At 49.4% G+C, this 26,358-nt stretch overlaps 1 protein-coding gene across 4 annotated transcripts; it reads right to left on the bottom strand.

Annotated features, from left to right (window-relative positions):
* zgc:162952 (PKc_LIMK_like_unk domain-containing protein) lies at window positions 1-26,358 on the bottom strand. 4 transcript variants are annotated; one of them, XM_060064647.1, is made up of 10 exons: window positions 26,166-26,346; window positions 25,685-25,770; window positions 13,141-13,334; window positions 10,598-10,719; window positions 8,870-8,918; window positions 6,885-7,034; window positions 2,910-3,083; window positions 2,341-2,424; window positions 2,052-2,138; window positions 1-1,467 (listed from the first exon to the last, which is right to left on the bottom strand). In XM_060064647.1, exons 2-10 carry the CDS (start codon window positions 25,713-25,715, stop codon window positions 1,363-1,365), a joined length of 996 nt encoding a protein of 331 aa, XP_059920630.1. In that variant the 5' UTR covers window positions 25,716-25,770; window positions 26,166-26,346; the 3' UTR covers window positions 1-1,362. The 4 variants fall into 4 exon arrangements, with proteins under 4 accessions (XP_059920630.1, XP_059920631.1, XP_059920632.1 ...); XM_060064648.1 differs by lacking the exon at window positions 25,685-25,770; XM_060064649.1 differs by lacking the exons at window positions 1-1,467; window positions 2,052-2,138; window positions 2,341-2,424 and adding exons at window positions 2,481-2,540; window positions 2,617-2,661 and having other exon boundaries at window positions 2,850-3,083; window positions 26,166-26,358.

Below are 26,358 nucleotides of genomic sequence, written 5' to 3'. Positions count from 1 at the left end.
AAAAGTCATTCAGATTTAATATAATAGTTCTGTTCTCAAAATACTGACTGATTAAACATATTCAAGCTCGTCCACAACAAAATATAGATTATATTTAGACAGTTTGTTTCATCCATATATCCAAAATTATTATTTAAACAATGTTTGTCCACACCAAAACACATAATCTTTTCTGGAATTCTGAATCTAATTCATAAAAAAAGACTGAACGATAACTCTGAGAATGTTTTCTGTGGATTATCTTCATGTTGACATTGGTCAAATAAGAAACTGTACATTTTCTGTTTTTTACTATCGGACATTAATCCTTTGATTCCTACAAACTGGGCCACATTCAACTGCCAAACAGGCTTAAGAAAATATTTTTGAGGGGTAACCCACAGAAAAAAAGAGTTCCCTTTGTCTTGTAGCTGCCAGCAAAATTGATTATGCTAGTTCATACAAATAGAGGAAAGTAAACTCTAGTAAATAAATGTGTAATTTTGTATTACTGTAGCGATTTGTTAGTGATATACTGTATGAATTAAACATTTCCTGTCATTCGAAAAATATATCAGGTTGCAAAGACAAAAATGGCCGAGGAAGAATCCGACCGATTTAGGCACGTTCAATATCTGTACAATCTTAGTGACGCCATTAAAACAAAACCAATCCTGGTCCTCTGAACAGGACAAGATCCACATGGGTTTTCACTTGTCCATCACATGGGCCCTCACCCACCACAGGAACCTTTTCCTGTGTCCTGTGTCTGGTGTGTGAGGTCCTTCTCGATGGTGCCGTGAGAAGGGCTGTGATCTGTACACCTTTCGAAAGCTGTGAACTTTTCCTACTCGTAGAAGCAATCTGCCGGAGAGTCTTTGCTTTCAACAAATTCATCAAAACAAAAGAGTCAGAAGCCGACAGAAAGAATGCAGAGAAGATCCGAATAAATTTGTTCATCTGTTCTTCAAGGAAGGAGAGACTGAACAAAATAACAAAATACTCGTAACAAATATTCGTTAGTTTAAAATAAATCATGCACAAAATAACATAACATACAAACTGAAACCAAACTATACTACCAAGTAGAACGGTAAATAATTCAATTACACATCCGTCACGCAAAAAGTTGGTCAAACAAAGTGTCATGACAGGTTAGAGGAAGCCTTGTGCTTTCCCAAAACAGTTTTTAAACATTTGTATCCCAAACCGGGGGTCCGTCGACTCAGCAAGAGACTGGGATAGAGTTTATTCGAGTTTGGTCCGGTTCGGTCCGGTTCAGTCCAGTTCCGTGTGAAGAACGTCTGGTAGCAGGATGAGAGGGAGGTCCTCATGCCTTGGCTTGACGTGATTGGAGGGTTGAGCCGTCAAAGAGCGCGCCGCTCAGCTAGTGGTCAGCTCCGACCCGGGGGGCGGGTCTAGGTTCTCGGCGATCTCTCCTAGCTCGTCCAGAAGCTCTGTGAAGGCCGGTCTTCTGTAGGACTCCAACTGGAAGACCAGAGGAGAAGTGGATTTAAAAGGAGCCCTATTTCACCACCAGGTGTCATACCCTAATCACCTAGCGGCCATATAAGCTGGGTGGGGCAACCTTCTAGAATCTTGGGGAAACCATGACAACTCAAAGTATTATACACACCCCCTGGTGCAAATAGAATCCTAGATGCGTCTATGCATCCCGTGTTTTTCCGACTTGGTAGCTCGAAGGCACGTAGGTTGGAGATGACGCGTTTCCCATTCCGACTTCCCACCTCCGACCGTTAACGAACGCAGCATAACACCGCACTTGTCTGTGATGCTCTTTGCCTGTGCGGTGAATGAGCTGGTCATGAGATAGTGTCGGATCGGTGCATAAACTCGCGTGCTCGCCGATGCCTGATATCGGAGGACTTTCCGATGCTGGTATCGGTATCGGAACAACTCTATGTATCTCGTTGAATTGCCATTCCAACTACTGTGAATCCGAGTATTCATTCTGCCGGGGGGAACTGTAGAGCAAACCCACGGCCTCCCCAGAGAGAGGAGCCGGGCTCAGCAGCAGCTGTGGTTGTTGTGTTGTGTTGTGTTGTTCTCACCAGACAGCAGCTCGAGGCTAACTCCAGGACTCGCTGGGGACAGCCGCTCACCAGCTTCCCGAAGGCCTCCAGGTCCAGACCGTAGTCCTGCACACAGATAACACATCCCACCGATGAGATAGCCATGCTCTATTGCTTTTGCCTCGCACTGTCTGTTTGTGTGCGTTGTGTCTATGGCAAATTATTAATTTCGAGATATGAACAATAAAGATTCAAGAAATTGATGGGTGAATTTTTGGAAAGTAGGACTTCAACACAAATCCTCCTATATGTGTATTCTTATCCCCACCTGTGTTCTGGGAAGTACTTCTGGATCGGCGGGGATCCTGGCCAGGATTTCACACAGAACGATGCCGAAGGAGAACACATCCACCTGCAGGAACACAGTGACACGCTCTCCAGGTCAGGAGTAAACCTGGGAACGCTAGCCTCTACCTGGGAACGCTAACCTTTACAGTCAGGAGTAAACCTGGGAACGCCAGCCTCTACCTGGGAACGCCAGCCTTTACAGTCAGGAGTCTACCTGGGAACGCTAGCCTCTACCAGTGGGAACGCTAGCCTCTACAGTCAGGAGTCTACATGGGAACGCGCTAACACTAATTCCATTTGACTGAATTTAAAACTTATTCGGATGCCTTGCCATTTTTACTTTATTTAAGCATATATTTGAACACACCTTTTCACTTCTATCCGTTGGATCGATTTATTGATGTACAGGGGATGGAAACTGCCAAGTGAAATGACTAGGAGTTCTACTACCAATATCAAGAGCAACAGAAACACCAACGATAAAGTAACGACGAGGAATAATGAAGAGGAAACGAGTGTCCCGGTCAGGATCCCCGTTCCCTTGCCTACCTTGCGGTCGTAGGGTTCCCCGCGCAGCATCTCAGGGGCCATCCAGAAGGCGGAGCCCACCAGGGACAGCTTCCTGTCAGGGTCCTTCACCGGCAGCTCCACCACCTCGCGGGCCAGCCCGAAGTCCGTGACCAGGGCCTCCCTTCCCCGCGGGCCCACCCGGATCAGGCAGTTCTGGGGGGTGGGGGGGGCTGCGTTAGAGCGTGGATGGTCAGTAGCAGAGCCTGAGCAGGCTTCAGCAGCTTCACATTTAAGACGGTTGTCAGACTCACTTGTGCGTATGTGGTCGTGTCTAGTCAACTATAGATCGAGGCATTAGCACTGACAACGTTAGGGGTTTGATTCCCTGTCAGGCTCTAGTATAAAGCGAGACGTTAACACTGCCAGGATTATGGGTTAGATTCCCTGTCTAGCTCCACTATAAAGCAAAGCATTAATACGATACGATACGATACGATACGATATAACTTTATTAATCCCCCGTAGGAGAAATTTGTTTGTTGCAGCAGCAGTGGAAGGACACAGGACAAAATAACAATGTAATAAATACAATAAATAAATAAATACAAAGTGCTAATGCATAAGGAGACGCTTATAGTTAATAGGGACAAAAACAAGACAAACAGAAACAACATCAAGATGGGTGATGCATATACACATATATACGCATACCTAAACACACACACACATGCATATGCAAACACATAGACATACACAAACACAATCATCATCGGGCACTGTTGAACAGCCTAATGGCTACCGGCACAAAGGAGCACCTGAAGCGCTCCGTCTTGCACCTGGGGAACATGAACCTGTGGCTGAAGGTGCTCCCCATCTGCCACAGCTCAGCATGGAGGGGATGGGAGGGGTTGCCCATGATGGACTTGAATTTGTCCCTCATCCTCCTCTCCACCACCACCTCCAGACTGTCCAGCTCAAGTCCCACAACAGAGCTGGCTTTCCTAACCAGCTTGTTGAGTCTGTTTGACTCCCCAGCCTTGATGCCTCCTCCCCAGCACGCCCCAGCAAAGAACAGCGTGCTGGCTACCACAGACAGATAAAATGTCCTTAGCAGCCTGCCACACACGTCAAACGACCTGAGCCTCCTGAGGAAGAAGAGTCTGCTCTGACTCTTCCGGTAGAGGGCCTCTGTGTTGTCAGACCAGTCCAGTTTATTGTTGATGTGTACTCCAAGGAACTTATACGAATCCACCGTCTCAATTAACACTGCCAGGGTTGTGAGTTTGATTCCCAGTCTACCTCAATTATAAAGCAAGGCATTAACAGGTTTAGGGGTTTGATTCCCAGTGTGTCCACCAGAAATATTGTGAGTGTATGAGCTTTGGATGGTAAACAAGTAAAGACAACTGTAGTTACAGTCTGTCACCAGCAGGTGGCAGTATAGTGCTAACATCCTACAGGTTGATGGAAAGTTCACGAAAGCAACTCATACTGTTGCAACAATCCCTTTATTCAGTTAACAATCTAATGATGGCTTTCTTTCAAACCTTTTCATTAGTATTTCTGGACCCCCCCCCCCCCCCCCCCCCCCACACTCATGCAGGTCTATTCAGCCGCTGGGCCCCTAGTGACAGAGGGGACAGACGTACGGACGCTGGCTCAATGGAGGCTGGCGTCACCGCTCCCTCCTCACGCTGAATAATTCAGTCCTTGACCAGAGCTCCATCACGGACACGCAACAGAGCCCTGCGTCAGGGGGCAGCGCTGTGGCCCCACGCTGGGGGGGCTGACCCTGGGGGGTGGACCGCGGGGGTGCTGACCGTGGGGGGCCTGACCCCGGCCCCGCTGACGGGCAGCGGGGGGGCACTGTTGCGTAGCGACAGCGCATCGACCTGTCAGCAGGTGAGCCCACGGCCAACCCCAGACAGGAGAGCAAAGACAGGGAGGTTTTCACGGAAGAGAGGAGAGTGTGTGTTCTTTACAGACACACAAGGAGACTCTCTCTCTCTCTCTCTCTCTCTCTCTCTCTCTCTCTCTCTCTCTCTCTCTCTCTCTCTCTCTCTCTCTCTCTCTCTCTCTCTCTCTCTCTCTCTCTCTCTCTCTCTCTCTCTCTCTCTCTCTCTCTCTCTCTCTCGCTCTCTCCCTCCCCCTCTCTCTCTCTCTCTCTCTCTGACACATGTCTTTCCCCAGGGCAAGGTGACTCTCACTCCTACTAGCCACTAAATTTAGTTCCTCCCTCTCTTGCATCCTCCTCCTCCTTTTTCTTCCTCTCCCTTCCTCTCCCTCCAAGCAAAGCAACTGTTCTCCGGGTGTGAACAGTGCCTGAGAGAGGGAGAGGGAGGGAGGGGGACACACAGACAGACAAACACACAGACAGACATACAGAGACGGAGGGAGAGAGAAAGGGGGAGAATGAGAGAGTTAGAGGGAGACAGAGAAAGAGAGAGATAGAGAGACAGATGGAGGGAGAGCGAAAAGGGGAGAAAGAGAGAGATGGGAGAGGGAGACGGCAGGACAAAGAGGACAGAGAAAGAGAGATGGGGGGAGAGGGAGAAAGAGAGAGATGGGGGGAGAGGGAGAAAGAGAGAGATGGGGGAGAGGGAGAAAGGGAGAGAAAGTGATCGATAGAGAGAGTTATTCTCCTGTTACTGGAACAGCTGGTCCTGGCAGTAGCTGAAGGAAGAGCGAACCGTGAGAGGTAATTAACTAAAGTGCATTCATCTCTGCTGAGCTGCGGTCTCTTTCTAATCTAATTGACCTTCTGACTGAGGGTGATGTCACAACTCCAGACGCACCACCCAAACTCACTCTGAAGGAAAAGACTGGCTGAAAAGTTTAAGGTTGAAGACAATGCGTGTGTGTGTGTGTGTGTGTGTGTGTGTGTGTGTGTGTGTGTGTGTGTGTGTGTGTGTGTGTGTGTGTGTGTGTGTGTGTGTGTGTGTGTGTGTGTGTGTGTGTGTGTGTGTGTGTGTGTGTGTGTGAAGGGGAGGGGGGGAATGTTTATAGAAACTTGGCATGACAACAGCCCACACACACACAAGGGCGGGCTCGCTCATGCATACACATGCACACGCCCCGCGTGCACGGTTTATATTAGCATGACAACAGGCGGGCTGTGTTGGCGTCTCCCACTGCATTAACCTTGTTAACTTTTGTTCTGCAGAACCTGGCAACCCAAATTAAAGAAGGCCACACACACACACACACACACACACACACACACACACACACACACACACACACACACACACACACACACACACACACACACACACACACACACACACACACACACACACACACACACACATGGCGTTGCTACGACACATACTTTGAGAACACTCAAAGTATGTGCGGACAAAGGGGGGGACATTTTTCATGTTCCTGGATCGAGAAGTACAGTTGTCACCTTATTGTTGTCCAATCAGGTTAGCGTGGTAGCGGACCCATTCTTAAACGGGTCCTCTCTCGTCATATCATCTAAAACATTTGAGTTTAAACGGAGAGCGAATAGGGAATCGTACGACTGGTCAGGTTCGAGTTTGTTGTAGTTACTACAATGTGGTTTGTCTGCTTGAATTGTTTTCAGTCTCTAAGTATAGAAGCCAAGTTAAAGCCCATTGTTCACTCATTCAAACATACACACTCCTTAACACACACTTTACTCCTGCATTCATCACTACTGGTCACTCATTCACACACACACACACACACACACACACCTTCACACACTTTACTCATGCATTCATCAACCCCGCTGGTCACACTTCAGAACCAGCCCACCTGATACTCATTCATTCATCACTACACCATACTGTTCACTAACAAGCATGTTTTATGCCTGCCTGCACGAGTTAGACAAAGTTTTATATATATGTAATACATAACTTATATATTACAGCAGCTTTCAAGATTGTAAGCTGCTTTTGCAAGGTCCTATAGAGATAAAGTTCTTCCTCCGATGCCATCCCCGTGTGGGCCCGTCCCGGGTCAGCTCCGGTGGCCGCGGCTCACCTTGGAGTTGAGGTCCCGGTGGTAGATGTTCTTGTAGTGCAGGTAGATCATGCCTCGGCTGATGTCGCAGGCCAGCTCCACCTTCTCCCTCCAGCACAGCGGGACGTCCTGGCTGGCCAGCAGCTCCTCCAGGCAGCCCCCGTTCACGTACTGGACAGAGAGGAGCCCACAGACACTCTCACCGTACGTCCACACCAGAAGCCACCGCTCATAAAGTTTCGCTGCGAATATTTCTGTTCGCTTTGGTCGCTCGAGTCGCTCATGACGTACAATTCAAAAGTGCCTGCCGGTGTTCCCTGGGATCCACGCAAGCGAAGAGCGTCTACATTCCGATTGGCTGTCAGTGTTTTGCCGCTGAAACGCGTCATAGTAATTTGCATAAAGTTCAAAAGTTTTCAACTTTTTTTGAACGCTCTCGTCGCTTAACTTTGGCCGCTGGTAGCGTCGGTCGCTTTGGTCGCTTTGGTCGCTCTCGCCCATAGAAAGTGAATGACTTCCGGCGATTTGGTAGCTCAATTCGCTTCTGGTGTGGACGTACAGTCAGAGCGAACCAGGAACCGGCGTCAGAACCATCCTGACCAGTGGTCCTCGACGGGTCCGGCCTCGGGACCCGTCGAGGACCACTGGTCAGCATCTCCCCATGGTCGTGAAGTCGAGGCCCACTTTTATACATTTCATACAAAGCAAATTTATTTCTCGAAAGTGGGCTAGTAAACACACGCACACACAATGTCATCATGGCCTTTTATGAGCAACAAATATTTTCATCTCTGCAGCATTCAAAGCTCATTACTCTAGAAATGCAACAAAATAGAAGAAGTATTATTACACACTCTGCGACCCATTCAGAACAAGGCTGCGACCCACCAACACTGATCTAGATGAATTGGCTCCTCTGATTTGATTAAGCAGTAATGTAGCTACGGTGGGACGGGTCTTCATCATTAATAATAACTCGACAGCCCATCTTGCTTTATCCTATCTAATTATTAGTACTAGTGGTAGTATTAATGGAATTTGCATAGGATTGTAATTGTTTCATTAATCATTATAATTAATACCGTTTTTTTAATGAGTATATTCTAGCTTTTTACAACAATGTTATTATTCATTATTATACCCATCCCAAAGTGGGTCAAAAGGGTTTAGTATTCCATCTGGATGACTCACCCACAGCCCGGGTGTGTCATGTGTACCCACGGGTTGTACGCTCCAAGGTTTAATCAAGCCTATCGTGACATTGATGTAAACTGATGATCATTTGCCATCAAAGACGTCTCTCTGGCGCTCCCAGTTATCGCGGGGCCGCGAGTCTATTTCCAGCGCGCGTGAATCACAGCTCGGCGTCCCTTATGCTAAGTGTTGTCGTGGCTGTGAGACCAAGCTAGAGACGTTCTGCTCTGACTGAACCGCGGTGAAAATGATCTGCGATTGTTTAGGGAACCTCGAAGGCTTTTAGGCTTGTGATTAAAAACGTATGGAAATCACTCATGGGAGAGAGGAGATATTTCAGTAATATTATAATATAGACAGGAAATAATGAAATTTAAGTGTAACCGATTATAATTTATTGAAATTCAATGTAGATTTATCACACTTCCAAGATGGATGCATTCATCACCTACTTGTCTCTTTGATATTTGCGATTTATGTTGTGGTCGTATTACACGATTTATATCCTCAAAGAAAAATATATCATTAATATACATTTATGGGCATTGTATATAAATGTCTAATGATTCATTTATGACATTGTTCTGGTCATACTGACAGGATTAGACAAGTTAATATTAAAGTGATTCATTGACACCCAAAAGTAAATGCACCCATTGCACGACTCCTGGTCAGGGATTACATTTGTATCTGTGTGTATCTGTGTATGTATCTGTGTGTATCTTGTATCTATGTCATTCAGAATACAGCGAGCACGCCAACACACGACCGTTGAGCTAACCATGTGCAGGAGCTAGGTGGCTAGCACTCACCTCTAAGATGGGGTACAACTTGTCTTCTTTGACGCATATGCCGAGATATCTGCCGAAAAAAACATCAACAAACATTACAAACCAATGACAAATATTACCAATATAATTTGTATGAACAAATCATAATTATTTTAATCAAATTTTTTTGAAATACTCTTTTGATATGTGGATATGCGGCAATGATAACGTAATGATAAGGGCGTTCAACTCCCTTTCACAAGATACCAGGTTCGATCCCCAATGTCCACAAGCTGCACGCCGGGGTGCTAGAGCGAGCTGCCCTCCCCCCACCTGCTCCTCCCCCCCCCCCCCCCCCCCCACCTGCTCCTCACCCCCCTGTCTCCAGAATCAACTCTGAGACGCTCAGCGTGAGAGCATCTGCTACATCACTAGGAGGCGGGTCCTATCTGAATAGAGTCCAACTGAAGGACTATTTGTGGGCGGGACTACGGCTGAGAGCTGTGCCCGCCCTCATTTCCATGTCGTGCTCCAGGTCAGATCTGATTGGTCATAGCCTCCTGTACTCAGCTTTGTTTAGGCATCATCGCGATGGAGGCTGAGTCAACACCAGGCGGTTATTTGTTTACTTTTGGTTTGTTTTCGATTGTTGTTGATTTCTCTTTGGGGTGGGGGGGGGTATTCATTCAACCAATGAATACGTTCAGAGAGGTGAGCTATGGAAAGGAACTGCTACAGGAGGAAAGCTTTTATTATGAGTTATTATGTCTCACGCAACGCACGATGCACTAAGATAAAAGACCTCAGCACACAGATTATTACCAACGCAACCGATATGAAAGAAAGACACTCACATCTCTGACGCAGCTCTCTGCTGGACACAAGGGCGCCAACAAACATCGCTTATATAACACACACGAGAAGCCCTGAGTCAAGGTGTTGTGTACCAGGTTTCTCTCTCTCTCTCTCTCTCTCTCTCTGACCTTCACTAAGTGCCTCCAGGGACATATCTTGGACAAACAACGTCTGACCTGCAGTCTTACGTCACCGCTGTGTTTTCTTATTCATCAGACGCTTTAATCCAGGATGCCTCACAGTGAATCAGAGACAGGTCATTAAAGGAGCAGGTAGGGGTTAGACAGGCAGGTCATTAAGGAGAAGGTAGGGGTTAGACAGTACAGAGACAGGTCATTAAGGAGCAGGTAGGGATCAGACAGTACAGGACAGGTCATTAAGGAGAAGGTAGGGGTTAGACAGTACAGGACAGGTCATTAAGGAGCAGGGGTTAGACAGTACAGGGCAGGTCATTAAAGAGCAGATAGGGGTTAGACAGTAAAGAGACAGGTCATTAAGGAACAGCTAGGAGTTTGAAAGTACAGAGACAGGTATTTAAGAAGCAGGTAGGGGTTAGGAGTCATCTTGCTCGAGGATGCCTCCAGGTTAGACTGCAGGCCTATGGGATTTGATCTTCTGTTACATTCAAATACAGATTCATTTTGAGGCACCTAAATAAACTTGAAAAAAACGAAAGTGTGAGAAAACCAGTGGGAGGGTGAGTGGGATGTGTGTGTGTGTGTGTGTGTGTGTGTGTGTGTGTGTGTGTGTGTGTGTGTGTGTGTGTGTGTGTGTGTGTGTGTGTGTGTGTGTGTGTGTGTGTGTGAGACAGAGTCCCACATGTGTGTGGGCGCGGTGAGAGAGTGTACAGATGTGTCACCGGATGGATGGATGATGGATGAATAGTTAGGGTGGAGGTTCCGGGTGGAGACCTGCCTGACGATGTTGGGGTGAGAGAGCTTCTGCAGGAGGCTGATCTCTCGGACGATGCTGTCCTGGTCGACGTCGTTCTTGTAGATCTTCACCACCATCACCTTACAGCTGCTGCTGTGATTCACCTGGGGGACGGACACACAGACACACACGAAAACACAGACGCACGGGGACGCACAGACAGACGGAACCACAGACACACGGGCACACTGACTGTCAACTCTCGGCATTAATAAAGCACTGGGTTCGATTCCCAATGTCAGTAGTATGGCTCTCTCTCTCTCTCTCTCTCTCTCTCTCTCTCTCTCTCTCTCTCTCTCTCTCTCTCTCTCTCTCTCTCCTCTCTCTCTCTCTCTCTCTCTCTCTCTCTCTCTCTCTCTCTCTCTCTCTCTCTCTCCCTCTCCATCTCTCTCTCTCCCCCTCCCTCTCCCTCCCTCTCCGTCTCTCTCTCTCTCTCCCTCCCTCTCTCTCTCTCTCTCTCTCCCCCATTCGCTCCCTCTCCCCACGAGGCCCCTGCAGCTTGTTATTCCGGCTGGCTGCAGATTTCAGCCCCAGGGGTGAGTTATGTAAGGGTGGGGAACGGGTGGGGAAAGGCTGGGGGTGTTTATGGTTGATGGCGGTCAGGGTGACCACGTGACATCATCGGCACCAATGATTAGGCTTCCGTGCGGCCAAGTGAGACAATCGTGGGGGAGTGGGGGTCATGATGTAACAAGTGCTTAGATGGTAGTTTGCACTCACACACTCACACACCCACACCTCGGGAGTGAGTGAGAGTGAGTTTGGTTCACAGCCTGGAGGCGCCGGGATCAATCCCTCTGCCACTCACATCTCCTGTGCTGCTGCTGATGGGGACTACCTAGCTTTAGGAGCCTAGAAGCTGAACTATGGTTCTGGAACTTTAGAATTGTAGAAAATGAACGTAGAAAGCACCTTGATATGTGATCTAATTTAACCGCACTACCACTCGTTTCTTTACTAACCCATCATCTCTTACAGCCACTCAGCCCTCTGCCCATAAAGTCCTTAAACTAATCTCTTATTTTGTGGGGACTCTAATATTGATTGTATTCTTTGGGGGTTCCCAGACTCATTTATCAGTCACTTTGGATGGAGTGACTTAATGACTTAACACACTCTCACACACCTACACACACGCACACACTCTCTAAGGAGGATGTGTTTCGAAAGCCCCCCCCCCCCTCCCAGAGTTTCAACAGAAGCCTTTTTCCTTTTACTGTGGAAACTGGAAACCATTAAACCCAGGTCTTGAGGCACTATGTTCCCGGTAAGGACATCTGCGTGTGTGTGTGTTGTATGTTCACAACAAGGCTATTACTTTGTGTGTGTGTGTGTGTGTGCATGCGTACAGAGATGTGTGCCTACGTGTGTGGTTTGTCTGTTCACACCGATGAAGTTACTGTGTGTGCTTGCCTATGTTTGTGTTTGTGTCCGTGCGTACGTACGTGTGCGTGCATTGTGTTCACAGGCTGATACTGTGTATGTTTGTGAGAGAGTCGGTTTTTCTGTGTCTGTGTGGGAACCTGCGTAATTGCATGCGTGTGTGTGTGCGTGTTCGTACCTTGTACACCCTGGGTGTGTGTGTGTGTGTGTGTGTGTGCGTGCATGCGTGTTTGTACCTTGTACACCATGTGTGTGTGTGTGCGTGTGTGTGCGTGCATGCGTGTTCATACCTTGTACACCATGTGTGTGTATGTGTGTGTATGCGTGTGTATGTGCGTGCATGCGTGTTCGTACCTTGTATACCATGTGTGTGTGTGTGCGCGTGTGTGTGTGCGTGTTGGTACCTTGTACACCCTGTGTGCAACATGGTCTCACAGGAATCCGTGAAATGACTACGGTCGGACGCTTAACTCGAAATCCGTGGCCACATCACGGAAACACGCCGATTTCCGTGTGTGAGCCACGGAATATCATTGTCATTTACTTGCATTGGAGCAAATTCCGTGGCCCCATCACGGACAATTGAAGTGATTCCGTCAGACCACCGCGGATTTTGAGTTAAGCCCCCGCTGTGGTCAAATGTGGCACACACACAGATTGAAACGGGAATCTGTGTGTGTGCCACGGAATATCATTGTAATTTACTTGCATTGGAGCAACTTCCGTGGACACAACAAGGAAAATTTAAGTGTTTCAGTGAGACCACCCCGGGTTTTGAGTTAAGCCCCCGTGGTCGACTCGCTCGTTGAAACGGGGATCCGTGTGTGAGCCACGGAACACCGGCGTCATGAACTTGCATTGGAGCGAATTCCGTGGCCACATCACGGAAATCGGCGTGTTTCCGTGATGTGGCCACGGATTTCGAGTTAAGCGTCCGACCGTAGTCATTTCACGGATTCCTGTGAGACCAGGTTGCTGTGTGTGTCTGTGTCTGTGCGTGCGTGTGTGCGTGGTGGTGGTGGTGGTGGTGGTGGTGGCGGTGGCGGTGGCGGCGGCGGCGGCGGCGGCGGCGGCGGCGGCGGCGGCGGCGGTGGTGGTGGTGGTGGTGGCGGCGGCGGTGGTGGTGGTGGTGGTGGTGGTACCTTGTACACCCTGGAGAAGAAGCCGGTCCCGATGAGCTCGGCGCTGAAGTTCTCCCAGAACTCCAGCTTGCGGACGGCGGTGCGGAGCTTCTGCCAGCGGTCCGCCTGGCAGTAGGAGTCGGCCGACTCCCCCAGCAGGGTGGGGCTGGGGGGCTCCGCCGGGACGTCCACCTCACACATCCTGGGGACGTCCGCTGGGGAGGGGGGGGGGGGCACACAGGTGAATATAGATGTACACACCGCGGAACATAGAGGAACCACACACACACACACACACACACACACACACACACACACACACACACACACACACACACACACACACACACACACACACACACACACACACACACACACACACACACACACACACAGGTGAATAAAGACCATGTAACATAATGTAGAAGTGCACGCACACACACACACACACTGATTAAAGATTGACACAACGGAACACAATGGAGGACCCCACTCACACATGCACACACACAGATGTGTATATGCGTGACGGAACACAATTCTAGATATAAACACACGCACACACACAAACAAAGGAAGACAAACAATCAGCAACACGGGGCACAGTTAAAATAACCTTGTGGCAGCAGCACTGTGGCTCTTCAGTTGAACCGACTACAGTAACAGAGCAATTACTCAGCCCTCCTCCCACCACTGCACTCAGCACACAGCGCCAGGGGCTCTGAAAGCCCTCCACACTGCCACAAGTACACCCAGCGAGGGCTGACACCGGGACCACTGCCACCTCCTCATCACCACCGTCACCACCATCATCATCATCAGGCTGCAGGAGAGGCGAGGAAGAGGGGGAGGAGGACGAGTAGGCAGAGGAGAGATGGATATGAAGAGGAGGAAGAGTAGGAGGAGGAGAGATGGAGATGAGGAGGAAGAGGAGAAGGCGGAGGAGGAGAGAGGAGGCGAGTGGCTCCACCTCATTATCTTCCCAGACAAAGCTGTGCATAATTCAGCCTCAAAATAGAGACAACAGCTTGTTCAGGAAGGAGAACAACATGTTTACCCGGCTCCACTCCACTGAGATATCTGTGAGGGGAAGGCCTCACACTGTAAAGGATTTGGACAAATTTAGCGCGATCTGCAAACTACACACTGTGAACTACACACTGTCACTCACAGACTGTAAACAATTCATTGTAAACAACACACTGTAAACTATACACTGTAAATCACAGACTGTAAACAATTAACTGTAAACAACACACAGTAAACTATACACTGAAAATCACAGACTAAACAATTCACTGAAAACAAATCAGTGAACTACACACTGTAAACAACACACTGAACTACACACTGCAAACAGCACTCTTTAAACAACAAATTGTGAACTACAAACTGCAAACAGCACATTGTAAGTAAAACAATGTAAACACTGGGAACTACACACTGCGAACAGCACACTGTAAACAACACAGTGCCCTACACACTGTAAATAATTCACTGCAAAGAAAGACTAAAGTGACATAAAGTCAGTCTTTCACCAATCTCCAGATTTTCACGACTAAGGAGATAATCGCAACCTCGTTTCAGAGGCTGGGGATCACAATCTATTGAGGAATATTTTCTCATTTCCATCGTTTCAGCTCAAAGCACTTAGCCAGAACAGAGCAAATCATCACATTTTGAATGATTTAAGATATGTTTCACTTCCCTTTTTATGGTTGAGCTAAAAACACGAACGTACATTTGCACTCCGCATGCTCTGGGCTTTACTGGGAAACGATTAGGAACAGGATTAATATTCCCGTTGAGGGATGAGGACAGGGACTTTCGGTGAGGAAGGATGTCAACGCAGGCAGAGAAGCCCCCCCCCCCCCCCGGCTGAAGAGGCTGCACTTCCTCCTCAGAGGACGGCCCTGACTCACGGGAGCCGGGACGAGCTGGTCCGACGGCATTGTTTTCAGACTGGCAACCACCATGACAACCCCTCCCTCCCCCCCCCCCCCTCCCCCTCCTCCCCCCCCCTCCCCCCTCACCCTCACCCTCACCCTCACCCTCTGAGGCTCACAATGGCCCTGGTGTCCAGGAGCACGCATGCAGGGCATGGGTCCATCCCGCGGGGGAATCACCCGTCTTAGTGGGCCGGTCGGGTTTGGGGGGGGGGCGGGGATGAGTCTTTGTTTACAGGGACTTAGTGTGGATGTTGTGACGATATTTCAGGTTTTAAGCCAACGGAAAACCCACAGCTCAAAGGTAGAAGAGAGTGCTAATGCTACCCCCCCCCCCCCCCCCCCCTTTTAACTCTCTGGACATTCAGTATTGACTTACAGTGAAGAATGTCATTAGCATTAACATTAGCATTAGCTCAAGGAGTCCTACAGGTAGACTGTGGATATTGGGTTTCGAACACAGTGGTCTGTCTGTCTCCATCTCTGTAGCCGTCTGTCTCTCCCTCTCTCTGTCTGTCTGTCTCATGTCTCTGTAGCCATCTGTCTCTCCCTCTCTCCGTCTGTCTCCGTCTGCCTCTGTCTCGTGTCTCTGTAGCTGTGTGTCTCTCCCTCTCTCCGTCTGTCTGTCCGTCTGTCTGTCTCACTGTGTTTCTGCTCTGTCTCTGAGTGAGTGTCCCACAGGCTCTGATTCCTCTAGAACATTCGTCCCCCTTGGTTGCGTTGCGTTTCCTGGGCACGGCTCACGGTTGCTCCCACTGCTTGTTTATCCAGAGATAAGTCTTCCGTCAACATAATGCACTCTGTTCCTTATCTGACCGCCATGACGCCCTCACCGCAGCCCACCTCCCGCCCCAACCGATGGACCTTCTGGGAGGTTCTGTTACTCAGCATCTGTGACGTCACAGTGACGTCCCCACAGTGACGTGGGGGAGGATGGGGGAGGACGGACGGTCAAGGCGGAAGGTTTGTTTTCTCACCGAGTCAATCTTGACCCCTGTCTGACCCCCAGAGAGACCTTGGAGGGGGACGGGGACGGGGGGGACGGGGGGGACGTTGCTTGCTTGAAGTCTTTCTCTGAGCAGATAAGGTCATGAGTCAGGTTCAGACGGTTGAACACACCAAAGACACCCCTTCATCCTCCTCGCCCCCCCGAGACCTCTCTCCCTCTCTGAAGAAGCCTTTTCCTCTTCGCCGTGGAAACGGGTGAAGGCTGTGTTCACAGGAAGTGTGCATGCGTCAGGTTCTGTTGACGCCCAAGGCTGTTCGTATCCGGGCTCTGTGTGTGTGTGTGTGTGTGTGTGTGTGTGTGTCTGCCTATGCGTGTGTCTGTGTGTGTGTATATGTGTTTGTGTGTCTACCTCGCCTATTCATTACAGTTCCCGTGTACGTCTGTCCCTCCCGGTTTATTAGTTGTCGCTGGTGTTGGTACACATCAGTTCATTATTACGCGAATGTCAACACTAAGGCTGTGTACGGTACTCTGTTTTATAGGGGAGGGAGCGAACACGCCAGCTAGTGACGTCATGGCAACGAGTCACAGCCTTCACACCTCATGGAGAAAATGGAACAAGTCTCGCCAGAAGACAAAATCTGCTTTTGCTCTACATGCGGCAGCCATGTTAACAGACTTATGGAGGGCTCACCCACAGTGAGGTAACAGGAAGTCACACAAGAAACACGCACACAGCAACACTTTAACCAGACACTCTGTTATTCTGATCCAGTGCTTGGCTTTTGTGTGACGGAAGCCCTGAAGTGCCATTTCCAGGTGAGCCCAGGTGGGGAGGAAAGATGTATTTGGAGACCTGAAGCAGTAAACTAACCAAGCCAAGGCTGACTGTGTCTGGTCTGGACCTCTGACAGTATCGGACTCTAACAGAAGCTCAGATTCTAACAGAGGTTCAGGCAGACCTCCCACAGTATCAAACTCTAATAGAGGTTCCGGTGGACCTCTGACAGTATCCGCCTCTAATAGAGGTTCAAGCAGAACTCCCACAGTCTCGGTTTCTAATAGAGGTACAGTCTCTGATAGAGATTCAGACTCTAATAGAGGTTCAGGCGGACCTCTCACAGTATCGGACTCTAATAAGGGGTTCATGGAGGCCATTTTCAGTAGCTTTTTGTCTAGAGGCCACAGATGTTGTGCTGTGGAGGCTGACGTCAGATAAGGAGACCAGGACAGGGAACCACACATAGCTGTGGCTGCCAGCTAGTTGTGGCTAACCGCTAGCTGTGGCGGCATGCTAGCGTTCAGCAGTGTTCACTTGGGCGATTTCGGAAGGTTTTCTGCATCAGTTGAGTTTGTTAGTACCATCAACCACTGTAATTTATGTGGCGTTGGATATTAACATAAACATAATACTACTTTAAACACTCCAAAATACTACTATGCTGAAATTACAACCAACCTTATGTTATACTCTGACATAAAACAAGTATAATAACTATGCGACACTACGCCTTTCTAAACACCCCTACTGCTACAAATGACTACTGCTGCTAGTTACAGTTTCAGTTAGAGCTACAAATGTGGCTGCTATCCAAAAGTGAACAGAACAGAAACAGAATCTGCCTGCTAGCTGTAGCTACCAGCAGTTGTAGCTTTTTCGCTACTGAATGTTTTGTCGTGTAAATTAAACGACAAAACAAAACAGCAACTTTTTTTTTTCATGATTAAAGAAAGGAGTGCACGTAGCATTTTCTGAGATTACAAAATGGCTTTCATACTTTGTAACCCAAGCCTGAGAAACGTCACGCTTGGGCTGCAATTAGAGGGTTTTTCAGTGACAGCAGGAATGGCCAGTCCAACTGATGTCCTTGGAAAGTCATGGGCGCAGCTCACACAGGCAGTAGTTTGTGGTCACTGGGTCAATAGCACGGCATAACTCTGCAGCGCTGGAAAAACTGCTCATATTCTTTACTTCAAGATAAAAGCCCCTTGAGAAAACAAGTACTCAATTAAGTACAAGCTGTGAAGATGGTCTATTTTTATATATATATATATATATATATATATATAAATAACATAATGAGGTACTTTTATAAGTTAAAGTTGCACATTCATCATCAAAACCTCATGTCCTTAACCACTAGATGAATATTGCCACAGATATTTCTAAACAGCCAATAGTTTATAGAGTTTATGATCTGCACAGTAGTGGACTTTCAGGTTTCACCGGTTTCCCAAGCAAACTAGCCTCACATATTTTATCGCTGTCAACAATAAAAATGATTTGAAGCGGAGAGCCACCTACGAACATTGTTGCCTCATGATTCAAACCGGTAACAAAGCTTTAAGATACTGACGCCTTCCAAAGGGAGTCTGGCAAAATCAGGGCAAAACAGACACAACCAAACCGTATCTAACCAATGTTTGCTTTGCTCTACTACAGATCTACGTATTGGACAGGGTACAATGGAAAAGTTGAATATTGATTCTGCAGATTGATTCTTAGGTCACTCAAGTTAAGTACAAATACCGATATTGTTCTTTAGCAGAGTCCAGTTGAGAAATAACTACTTCTTTAGGATGCAGGATAACTGTGTGATAAATGTTTCTCATGGATGATACAATTTGAGGAACAGAAAAAGCTGTCAGTCGAAGGAGTCCAAGGCTCCGCTTCACTTCCGTCTGCGCAACATGCTACATGCTACATGCTAGGCGCTACATTCTACATGCTAGGCTTCCAAATTCACCCAGAACTCAGAGAGTGTCTGCCTGGACTCCGGCGTCGCCGAGGGACACACCTTGACAAGGAAATTACCACCACAGATGTTATTGTGTCATGGATACGCCCAACAGGATTTGTTCTGTTGTGTGCTCCACTTAACTCTTAATCTTATCTGAGCTCCTGCAACACACTTCCAGTGTCGGCACTGTGTGTGCAGAAAGGAACCAGCAGCTTCACCAGCAGGGTTGCTATCTTCCACACAAAGCCACAGAAGTATCAGACCAACATAAAGGTTACCTGATCCAGCAGACCCAACGCTAATGCTATGCTATGCTATTCATGCAACCGGCTCTACTGAAATAACTAGGGGAAAGTTAGGGGATAACATACAACAAACGGATTACGTTACATAAAAGGAACATGGAGTTGCTAATTCCCAGCTTGACGCGGTTTGGTACAGTTGCGATGTTTGGTGAGCCGGCGTTTCAGTCTGAGCCAAACCCCCGGGCCCCTGGGGCCCCCGGGCCTGAGACGGCAACAACCGGGGCCCACATCAACACGTCGCCTCACACCGACATCATCCCTCAGCAGTCCGCTTGTGCTATGATTGACATGGGTTCAGGAAGTGGCGATCGGACAGTGAGTGAACCATAAAGAGTGCGACGTAAAATGTGATTATTTTACGTTCCTGACCCAAATATGCATTCGTCTCTGCTCCATTTCCGTGAGCCCCTAGGATTAAGCGTGGATGTATTAGGGATGCTATTAGGGACATTTACATGCGCTAGGATTGCACAGCCACCCTCTGATTGGTCAGCTCATCACAACCTGGGAAACTTGCACACATTTGACCTAAACTGCTGAACTGTCAACTTCCCAGCCTTGACTCCCCATCGCAGACGATGACACACAGCATGGGCTCCATGTCTTCATTCAGCAGATCGCTTCTGAGTGCGTGCGGTCCGGTTCAACAGAGCGGCCTCGACCAGCGGAATGGGCCGAGGAAATGACCTGATGTCTTCCACTGGTGCATAATGCAAACACTGCTCTCGTGTCGAAAGCGTAACCCAAGAGCCGATGGGTTCACAGTCGTAACCGGGGCAGTGTTGTGGAGCCACGGGCGGGCACAACAGAAAGCCACAGAGCAGGAAGGTATGCTAGTAAATGGGCTTTACGAGCAGACTACGTCCTGTATACGAGTTTAACACAAAAACGTTATAGCATTCGTAACTAGCAAGCATGCTACTTCCTTTATAGGTGTTTAACACCAAAACATTATAGCATGCGTAACTAGCAAGCATGCTACTTCCTTTTTACGTTTTTAACACCAGAACATTATAGCATGCGTAACTAGCAAGCTACGTTCATGTATCGTAAACATCCGTGTAGTTTAAGCTCTTTAACACACAGAAGCACCTATAGAACGCTTTACTAGAATGCTGTGGCCTCTTTGTGTTATAGAAGATAGTTAGCATGCAGTAGCCTCTGTATGTGTTGTATTTATCAGGGCACGCTATGTGTTTCAGAGGATATAGCATGCTACTTAAGCATGCTACATAAAGGATGTGTGCTAAATATTGTCCATATAGGATGCTACTAAAGAATGCCACACAGAGGATGTGTGCTATATCCTCCATGTAGCATGCTACTAAAGCATGCTACGTAGAGAAAGCATGCTATATCCTCTATGTAGCATGTTGTTTGGAGGATGCGTGCTATATCCTCTATGTAGCATGCTACTAAAGCATGCTACATCCAAAGCGTGCTATGCCCTCTAAGTAGCATGCTACATGGAGGATGCGTGCTATATCCTCAATGTAGCATGCTACTAAAGCATGCTACATGGAGTATGCGCGTGCTATATCCTTCTATATGTAGCATGCTACATAAAGGTTGCGTTCTACATCCTCTATCTAGCATCCTTTTTGGAGGATGCTAGATAGAGGATGTGTGCTACATCCTCTGTGTAGCATGCTATTAGGAGGATGAGTGCTACATCCTCCAGCAGTAGGCAGACGGGCTCTGTAAACAGACGGGCAGTACGGTCCCCTCCTCCGCAGATGAATCATAGTTATGGTGCAACCGTCTCTCTACCCTCACCGCATCTCAGAGATATTCTCCAAGGCCTCCACCCCCACACACGCACACACACACACACACACACACACACACACACACACACACACACACACACACACACACACACACACACACACACACACACACACACACACACACACACACACACACACACACACACACACTGTACTGCACGAGGCATTTGTTTTCTTGTTGTCTTGTTTTGGAACCCACGGCGGCGCAGCCGGACGTGATTGGTCAGTAGGGATGTTTAGGGGCGGAGCTTGGGTCGGGGATAGTGGTCCACACAGACGGCGCTGACCGGCCGCATGTAGGCACGGAGGAATGGGCTGCAGGGAATGTCAGAGGTCGACGCATTGTGGCCAACGCACAAAGATGCCCTTGTTCACTTCCCGGAGCCCCATCTGTCGCCGTGACAGCCTACACACACACTCTCACACACACACACACACACACACACGCAGACACACACAAACACACACTCACGCAGATACACGCAAACACACACTCACGCAGACACACTCTCATGTAGACACACACACACACACACACACACGCAGACACAAACACGCACACAGACAGTGGTTGGAGGTTGTGTGCGTTCGCACCCCAGTGTGGCTGGGTGTGTGTTTGACTTCTGTAGCCGACGGACAACATTTGCATTCCTGAACGCGGCGGGCGGGCGGGCCGTAACGCGGGGCGCAGCCCCCCCACCGAGCCCCCCGGGGCCGTGGGAACCCCCGACACAGCGTACAGGACAGGGGGCGCAGAGAGAACCCCCGACACAGCGTACAGGACAGAGGGGCGCAGAGAGAACCCCCGACACAGCGTACAGGACAGGGGGCGCAGAGAGAACCCCCGACACAGAGTACAGGACAGGGGGCGCAGAGAGAACCCCCGACACAGCGTACAGGACAGAGGGGCGCAGAGAGAACCCCCGACACAGCGTACAGGACAGGGGGCGCAGAGAGAACCCCCGACACAGAGTACAGGACAGGGGGCGCAGAGAGAACCCCCGACACAGCGTACAGGACAGGGGGCGCAGAGAGAACCCCCGACACAGCGTACAGGACAGGGGGCGCAGAGAGAACCCCCGACACAGAGTACAGGACAGGGGGCGCAGAGAGAACCCCCGACACAGAGTACAGGACAGGGGGCGCAGAGAGAACCCCCGACACAGAGTACAGGACAGGGGGCGCAGAGAGAACCCCCGACACAGCGTACAGGACAGGGGGCGCAGAGAGAACCCCCGACACAGAGTACAGGACAGGGGGCGCAGAGAGAACCCCCGACACAGCGTACAGGACAGGGGGCGCAGAGAGAACCCCCGACACAGAGTACAGGACACATACAGGACAGAGGGGCGCAGAGAACTCTTATTCACGAACACTAATCACAGGTCTGACCCTATGGACCGGGGAACACTAATCACAGGTCTGACTGACCCTATGGACCGGGGAACACTGATCACAGGTCTGACCCTATGGACCGGGGAACACTAATCACAGGTCTGACCCTATGGACCGGGGAACACTAATCACAGGTCTGACCCTATGGACCGGGGAACACTAATCACAGGTCTGACCCTATGGACCGGGGAACACTAATCACAGGTCTGACCCTATGGACCGGGGAACACTAATCACAGGTCTGACCCTATGGACCGGGGAACACTAATCACAGGTCTGACCCTATGGACCGGGGAACACTAATCACAGGTCTGACCCTATGGACCGGGGAACACTAATCACAGGTCTGACCCTATGGACCGGGGAACACTAATCACAGGTCTGACCCTATGGACCGGGGAACACTAATCACAGGTCTGACCCTATGGACCGGGGAACACTAATCACAGGTCTGCCTCTATGGACCGGGAACACTGATCACAGGTCTGACCCTATGGACCGGGGAACACTAATCACAGGTCTGCCTCTATGGACCGGGAACACTAATCACTGTACTACCCTATAGACTGGGGAACACTAATCACAGGTCTGACTGACCCTATGGACCGGGAACACTAATCACAGGTCTGACCCTATGGACCGGGGAACACTAATCACAGGTCTGACCCTATGGACCGGGGAACACTAATCACAGGTCTGACCCTATGGACCGGGGAACACTAATCACAGGTCTGACCCTATGGACCGGGGAACACTGATCACAGGTCTGACCCTATGGACCGGGGAACACTAATCACAGGTCTGACCCTATGGACCGGGGAACACTAATCACAGGTCTGACTCTATGGACCGGGAACACTAATCACAGGTCTGACCCTATGGACCGGGGAACACTAATCACAGGTCTGACTCTATGGACCGGGAACACTAATCACAGGTCTGCCTCTATGGACCGGGAACACTAATCACAGGTCTGACTCTATGGACCGGGGAACACTAATCACAGGTCTGACCCTATGGACCGGGGAACACTAATCACAGGTCTGACCCTATGGACCGGGGAACACTAATCACAGGTCTGACCCTATGGACCGGGGAACACTAATCACAGGTCTGCCTCTATGGACCGGGAACACTGATCACAGGTCTGACCCTATGGACCGGGGAACACTAATCACAGGTCTGCCTCTATGGACCGGGAACACTAATCACTGTACTACCCTATAGACTGGGGAACACTAATCACAGGTCTGACTGACCCTATGGACCGGGAACACTAATCACAGGTCTGACCCTATGGACCGGGGAACACTAATCACAGGTCTGACCCTATGGACCGGGGAACACTAATCACAGGTCTGACCCTATGGACCGGGGAACACTAATCACAGGTCTGACCCTATGGACCGGGGAACACTGATCACAGGTCTGACCCTATGGACCGGGGAACACTAATCACAGGTCTGACCCTATGGACCGGGGAACACTAATCACAGGTCTGACTCTATGGACCGGGAACACTAATCACAGGTCTGACCCTATGGACCGGGGAACACTAATCACAGGTCTGACTCTATGGACCGGGAACACTAATCACAGGTCTGCCTCTATGGACCGGGAACACTAATCACAGGTCTGACTCTATGGACCGGGGAACACTAATCACAGGTCTGACTCTATGGACCGGCAACACTAATCACAGGTCTGCCTCTATGGACCGGGAACACTAATCACTGTACTACCCTATAGACTGGGGAACACTAATCACGGTACGACAACAAGATTCAGATGTTTCTCTACATCAGGGGTGCCCAACCTTTTTTGACCCAAGATCTACTTTTGAAGTAGCCAACCTCCCGAGATCTACCAGTCTAGTGTCAACATTGCAAACCTACCTTCAAGCGGGGGGGGGGGGGGGGGGGGAGAACCCCACTACGGACTTCAGTGGGGGCTTCATTCCGTCTGCGCACGGCACCTTCTCAACAATAATCAATAATCTTCCTCCCACTCAGGGTGAAAATGGTAGGTCTTAGCTCGTTTCCCCTCAGCCATGCCAACGTTGAGGAGTGTGTAACTACTGTTGACGGCTTTCAACTGCTGTTGGCAGCGCATGCGCTACCGCGCGTATATGTCCCGCGCAAATGCTTTTTTTTTTCTTTTCTTTTTTCTTCACCCCTCGCGGCCGACTTGGGATCTGTCGGCGGTCTACTGGTAGACCGCGATCGACTGGTTGGGCACACCTGCTCTACATCATCCTCCCTGAGACAAGGGTATAGTGGTGATGAGGTCGCCGTGGTTACGACCTGGACCACTCGGGGATGGGTGAGAGGGATGAGATGGGGAGAAGGAAGAGGAGGAGGAGGAGGTGGAGGAGGAGGTGGAGGAGGTGGAGGAGGTGGGAGAGAGGGGGTGTTGGAACTCTTCAAAACAACCACCATTCCATAGTTAGAGCAGCATGGTGGACTGAGGAAACCCCGGGGGGGGGGGGGGGGGGGGGGGAGTGCTGAACTCTGACCTCAGGCAACCATGACCTCCGTCTCCCTCCGTCTCATTCATCACTCCACCTCTGCAACTGATGTCCCGCCCATGATCTCTCAGCCGTGGTGGAGAGAGACACACACACACACACACACACACACACACACACACACACACACACACACACACACACACACACACACACACACACACACACACACACTTCTCTACGGCAATGTGAACTGAGTCTTAAAAGAGCTGAGAAGATCCTCTACTTTACAAAAATACATTTTACTAAGCCAATTGTTATTACAAACAAGAGATAACTAGACCGAAACTCTGGGAGGGATGTGTTGCATGCTTTGCTTTGTCTTTTTTACTTTAATAATCAAAGATTTGTACGACCTTAATCATACAACGTTGTTGTTAGTAGAAACGTTTTGTAGAGGGAGGGCCAAATATCCCGCCCATAAATCCGATCGCTTATCAGCCACACATCTGACCTCCTCCATGAATCACAGCGGGATGCCAAGCTAATGTCGTATATCAACATTCGTTTCTAGATCTGCATTGACACAATGTACCTCTATACGTAGCTTTATCTAGGGCACAACTTTTTCTATATCTCTATATCGAGGTTATACCATGTGCGATCATTAAATCAGGACAGCTGGAAAACCACATCCACATCAACATCGGAAATTCCTGCCGGCGGTTTGACTACGAGACGTCCGGTCAGGGCACCGACACACACCGACACACACACCAACACACACACACACACACACACACACACACACGCCGCCTCTTCCTCCACAACCCCCGCTGAGTTACGCAACACCTGCCTCACACACACTAGTTTCAGAGTAGGCGGCGGCCGACACGTTAATACACAATGGTCGAGACAACACTGTGAACACACCGGGGTTGAAACATGAAGTTGGAGAGAGCAGATACTTACTCCACTGATTGAGTAAGCTATTCATATGCATCTCGGTGGCGGGAAGACAAACGGCCGGATGGGTCGAATGGAGGGACGGTCACACACTGGAGGAAACACACACACACACACACACACACACACACACACACACACACACACACACACACACACACACACACACACACACACACACACACACACACACACACACACACACACACACACACACACACACACACACACACAGTTACAGACCTCACACACACACACGTGCGATGCCACTCAGGCAGCGTTTGACAGATGATGTGTCTCGGGTGAAGATGGATGCTATGAGTCGCAGCAGGCGCTCTTAAATGTTAATTTAGGATCAGGATTAAACTTTTAGAAAGAACTCTAGCATGCAATTTGCATATGTCGGTCAAAATAAAAAAAAATAAAAAAATTATCGTACATTAAATGTCATCGTTGGTGAACGATGCCGGGTGGATAAGCTACTCACAGGGTTCTGATGGGCTGGTTTGCAGTTCAAATGAAATCCGGTTTCAACCTCAAAGGCACCGCATCGTCGCCTTGATCCGCTTTGATGTTAACTGCAGGTTCGACTTCCGCGCGCACAGTGCTGCTGCTGCTCGTGCAGCATCCGACCCTCTGTGCACCGCTCCTACGCAGTCCTCAACTCCGACCGGCAAGCC

This window comes from Gadus macrocephalus, chromosome 11 (genome assembly GCF_031168955.1).
Source record: "Gadus macrocephalus chromosome 11, ASM3116895v1".
NCBI classification, from domain to species: domain Eukaryota; kingdom Metazoa; phylum Chordata; class Actinopteri; order Gadiformes; family Gadidae; genus Gadus; species Gadus macrocephalus.
Note: the sequence above shows the minus strand (reverse complement) of the source record. Positions and strands in the feature narration are given on the sequence as shown.